At 50.2% G+C, this 5,000-nt stretch overlaps 1 protein-coding gene across 1 annotated transcript in view; it reads right to left on the bottom strand.

Moving 5' to 3' along the window:
- The window catches only part of ppp1r16b (protein phosphatase 1, regulatory subunit 16B), a 69,331-nt gene that overhangs the window by 44,913 nt on the left and 19,418 nt on the right, over window positions 1-5,000 (bottom strand). Inside the window, exon 2 of the mRNA XM_079883507.1 lies at window positions 423-770. Coding sequence (XP_079739633.1) covers window positions 423-681 — 259 coding nt within the window. The 5' untranslated portion in view covers window positions 682-770. The remainder of the gene's footprint in view (window positions 1-422; window positions 771-5,000) is intronic.

Genomic DNA, 5,000 nt, shown 5'->3' with positions numbered 1-5,000 from the left:
GCCCATTATCTCACACTCGCAGCAGAACTCGCTCGTCTCGACCGCAGAACCTCAGACGGTTCTTACACAGAAATCAGGGCCTCTTTTAGCGTCTTGTTAAATGAAGTGTCGACGGCTAAACCAGATTTCACACGACATCACTGGCAGAGACATAAACACGCTTTATAAGGTCACTCGCCGTTTGCCAGACAAACCCTTTCCATTCTGCAGAAACCACAGCAGCTCAGAGATTAGAATATGCAAATGAGCCCCGCCTCCACTCACTCACTCATTGATCCACTGGTTGACGATCACACGTTGATCTGATTGGTTACAAGGTAGTTTGTGACGTCAGAAACTAATTTTCTAAAAATTAGCACTAATTTTTATATAATCTGTACATCAATATTGAATGTATGATTGAATAACTGAAGCATCCTCACCTTCGCCGGGGTCGTTCCTCGCCGACGCCTCCAGCAGCGCGACGCTGGCCGAGAACGAAACCCTCCTGCGGTTCTCCTGCGCGTTCCCGTGAGCGCGGCGCTTGTCGTTCTTGCGCTTCTTGTTCTGCATGTCCTTCTCGTAGACGGCCCATCGCTTGAGCTGCTGCGTGCGGCGCTTCTGGGCGGCTCGGAGACGCTCCAGACTCGGCACTTTATCCAGATTCTGCAGCTCCGTCAGCAGCTCCAGGTGATTGGCCATGATGATGATGAAGATGATGAAGATGATGATGATGAATCTAGCAGGGACTGAAGCCTCTCCCTGCCAATCCTCCACCCTTCATCCTGAACCTGAGGAACACACAGATTGAGCATTAGCCAGCTAAAACACCTAGCAGTGGGCGCTTGAGAGCTTTTTTTTATTTTATTTGAGACGCTTTGCTATGATACGGAATATCCACGGAAGTGTTACTAGTATCTCATTTCACAGATATTTTGTTTCTATACAAAATGTGTCGATACAATGTGAACAGATTGAGCAAAACGAATCTTTGATCACAGGAATAAATTACACTTTACTATTTAAACAGCTGTTTTATGTAAGGGATAATGTAGAGTGAGGCGGTTGTTATAGCGAATACACCCCCGACAGGCTGATCGGGACCCCGACGCGAAGCGGAGTCTGAAGGGGTTGTGTTCGCTATAACAACCGCCTCGCTCTACATTATCCCGCTTATTACATGGCTACCTACCAAATAAATCAATAATTTGACACAAAATATTGATTTAAAAAGGAGTTTATTCATTTAAAAACGATTGTATTGCTTCCGCTAAAGAAAATAGTCCGTTCCGTCTCTACGGTTAGAATCCTGCGTCCATAGCAACGCTCTGTTTTCCATGGCAACGGTGTGTTATACCAGATAATGTCTAGTAAGGGGAGAACTTCCACTCTCAGTGAACTTCCGGCTTCTGAACTGGTTGCAGTTCCACTCTGGCTCCACATGAGGGCGCTCACAGGATGAGTGCAGAATGAATGTAGGTCTATGGTGCTATACCCCTCAAAATCCACTTTTCCTCAGGATAAAATTTTTTGTCTAGTAATTTGAATGTTGTATTCGAAAGGAGATGCAATGAAATTACACATTGCTGGGTGTTAGATTTTTTAGAGTCACTTATTTGCTTTAAAGACTCTTTTGTACATCATACACATCGTACGACCAGAGAGACTGCTTTACGACAATCCTTCAGTCACTTTGGTGCTCTGCACTTTCTTTTTTCTCGAGGCATCGACAACACAGCCGACACAGGCAAATACACATGCTAGAAGAGTTTTTGTTTTGTTGTTTTAAAAGACAATACACACAGACACACGGCCATCAAGCGGTATCTCTGGTCATAATCAGCCCTTCACTGACCAATCAGCGTTCATTAGCACAATGCTAGCGTGTTATGGGCAACAACAACTCAACCTGTAAGAAATCGAAAGGACATAAGTACTCGTTCATTCAACTTTCGACCTATAACCCATGTTGAACTTGCAAAACCTACAATCAAATCTGAGATTTCTCAACGGCAATCGGGTGAAAGAGACGGGCCGGCAAAATCCCATCACCACCTCCACGAGGTGCCGGCCGGAAACCGATGATTAATTTGATCGGGCTAACGGTGAGGGTGGTCAGTGACAGACGGTGTGACGCGTCGGCTGATTGAAACTTTCTGTCGCATCAAAATTGCAATGCTTAAACGGCATTTGGATCTGAATGCTAGGGCGTCCACCATAGGCGACGCGTGCCGTCCCCGCCCAAACGGCGCGAAAAGTGGACGTGGGCTATCTGCCCAAGGATGCGGCAAGCTGAAACGGCTAGTCCAACATCTACGATTTGCAACCCTCAATATTGGCACACTTACTGGAAGAACCCGTGAATTGGCTGATTCATTGAGAACCCGGCGTGTCGATATTGCCTGCATACAAGAAACGAAATGGAAAGGCGCCAAAGCGAGAGACATTGGAGAAGGGTACAGGCTCTACTACTATGGAGTGACAAACAACCGAAATGGAGTGGCGACCATAGTCAGCGAGAAGTTGCGCAACAATGTCGTTGAGGTCAATTATGGATCACCTCATGGATCGCCTCATGTCGATTATGATCGACACTGGGTTGGTGGTCTCCGGCTATGCCCCCCAGACCGGATGCACTGAAGCTGAGGAGGAGGAATTCTGGTGTCAGTTCGACGATCATCTTCGATCAACCAACATCAAAGAGCATCTCCAGATCGGCGGCGACCTCAATGGCCATGTTGGGACTGCACGAGAAGGGTACGAGCAGGTACACGGCGGACAAGGCTATGGGACCCGAAATGAAGGGGGCGGTCAAATTCTCAATTGCGCAGAGGCGCACGATCTGGTAATTGCAAACACGTTTTTCAAGAAACGTGATTCCCATCTCGCCACTTACACCAGCGGTGGACGATCGATCCAGATTTATTATTGGCTTATCCGACGCCGCGACTTCACGCTGGTCAGGGATGCCAAGGTGATTCCATCTGAGACAATTGCCTCCCAACACCGGCTACTAGTCCTTGATCTCCGGCTGAACTCCGGCCTCCGACCCGCACTCGACTTACTGGTCCTGAGAAGATCAAGTGGTGGCGCTTGCCTGAGAAGACAACACAACTGGCTGCCGCGCTCAACACACATATCGCCGCCATGGACAGTGACCAGCCTGTTGAAACACTCTGGGTAAACATGTCTAAGACAATCCATGAAGTGGCGGAAGAGTGCCTCGGTGTGACCAAGCCAGGGCGACGATTCATAGACAAGCAGGTCTGGTGGTGGACCGATGAGGTACAGGAAGCTACGAAGGCAAAGAAGGCTGCATTCAAGTTATGGCGTGTCTCGCGGGTGGCCGACGATTGGCATGAGTATAGACGACAGAAGTCGATAGCGAAGAAGGTGGTGGCTACCGCAAAGGCCCGACACCACGCCGAGCTTTATGCACAGCTCGACACGCCTGAAGGAGCCATCCGAATCTACAAACCCGCAAATACCTGCCATCGCTCGACACTGGATATTGGTCAAGTAATGAATATCAAAGACTCCAACCATCAAGTCCTTCGTGATCCACCCGCCATTTTGCAACGCCGGAAAGAGTATTTTGACTCGATTTGCAACATGGAATTCCCGCATCCACTGATCACAAGCAGCGCCCCCATCCTCGGGCCGGTCCCGCAGATAAGCCTTGCCGAGGTCGAGTTTGCAGTTAAAAAGATGAAGAAAGGAAAGGCCCCGGGACCCGATAACATTCCCGCTGAGGCGTGGAAGCTACTCGGACACCGAGGCGCTGAAGTCCTTGCCCGACTGTTTAATAAGATCATTGATGAGGGTACCATTCCCTCAACATGGGTTGCCAGCGCAACGGTCCCGATCTGGAAGGCAAAGGTGACGTCAGCGAATGCAACACCTACCGCCCGATTCGCCTGCTCTGCCTATGCCATGAAGGTATTTGAGAGCGTAATTGACACCCGCCTCCGGAAGATCGTTTCCATCAGTCCAAATCAGTGCGGATTTGTTAGAGGTAGCGGCACTACTGATGCGATCCACGGCGTCAGGCTGCTGCTAGAGAGGCACCGGGAAAAGAACCAGCAAGTACACATGGCCTTTCTCGACCTCGAGAAGGCATTTGACCGTGTGCCCCGGGATCTTATCTGGCATTCCCTCCGCTCTCACGGTGCCCCCGAAGAGTACGTACGATGGATCCAGCTTCCCTATACCAACACCACCAGCGCCGTCCGATGCCCTGCAGGCCTGTCCGAAACATTTCCGACCACCGTTGGCGTACACCAGGGATCCGCCCTCTCCCCGTTTCTTTTTATCCTTTGCATGGATACTGCCACGGGGGATATTCAGGTGTCTCAGCCCTGGTCACTTCTATTTGCCGACGACATCTTCCAAGCTGACAAAACCCGTTGTGGGCTTGAACGTCAAGTGCAAGACTGGAATGAGCGGTTAGACGTGCACGGATTGCGCCTTAACATCAAAAAGACCGAGTATATGGAGTGCGGACCCAGACCGACGGGACAATCAGAGTTGCAGGGCAGCCATTAAACAAAGTCACCGAATTTAAATATCTTGGTTCTCTAATCCGGAACGACGGTGACTCTCTTCCTGACGCCCGAGCCCGAGTCAACACAGCATGGCTCAAACGGAGACAAGTCACAGGCATTCTCTGTGATCGCCGAATGCCCATACCACTCAAGGGCAAGATTTATAAAACCGTTGTACGCCCGGTCGCGTTGTACGGTTCCGAGTGTTGGCCAGCCGCCACCAAACATGAGCAGTCCCTCCATGTTATGGAGATGAAGATGCTCCGCTGGTCCCTCGGTCGAATCATAAACGAAGATGTTCGAAGGCGCATGGGCGTGGTGCCCATAGTCCATAAGATGCGTGAAGCCTGACTCCGCTGGTATGGCCATGTCATCAGAAGTGGCGATGAGACAGTGGTGAAAACGGCCTATAATCTATCACCACCCGGGCGACGATCGCGTGGCCGGCCGAAGAAGCGGTGGCTCGATCGACTGGCG

This window comes from Squalius cephalus, assembly GCF_949319135.1.
Source record: "Squalius cephalus genome assembly, chromosome: 10".
Classification (NCBI taxonomy): Eukaryota; Metazoa; Chordata; class Actinopteri; order Cypriniformes; family Leuciscidae; genus Squalius; species Squalius cephalus.
Note: the sequence above shows the minus strand (reverse complement) of the source record. Positions and strands in the feature narration are given on the sequence as shown.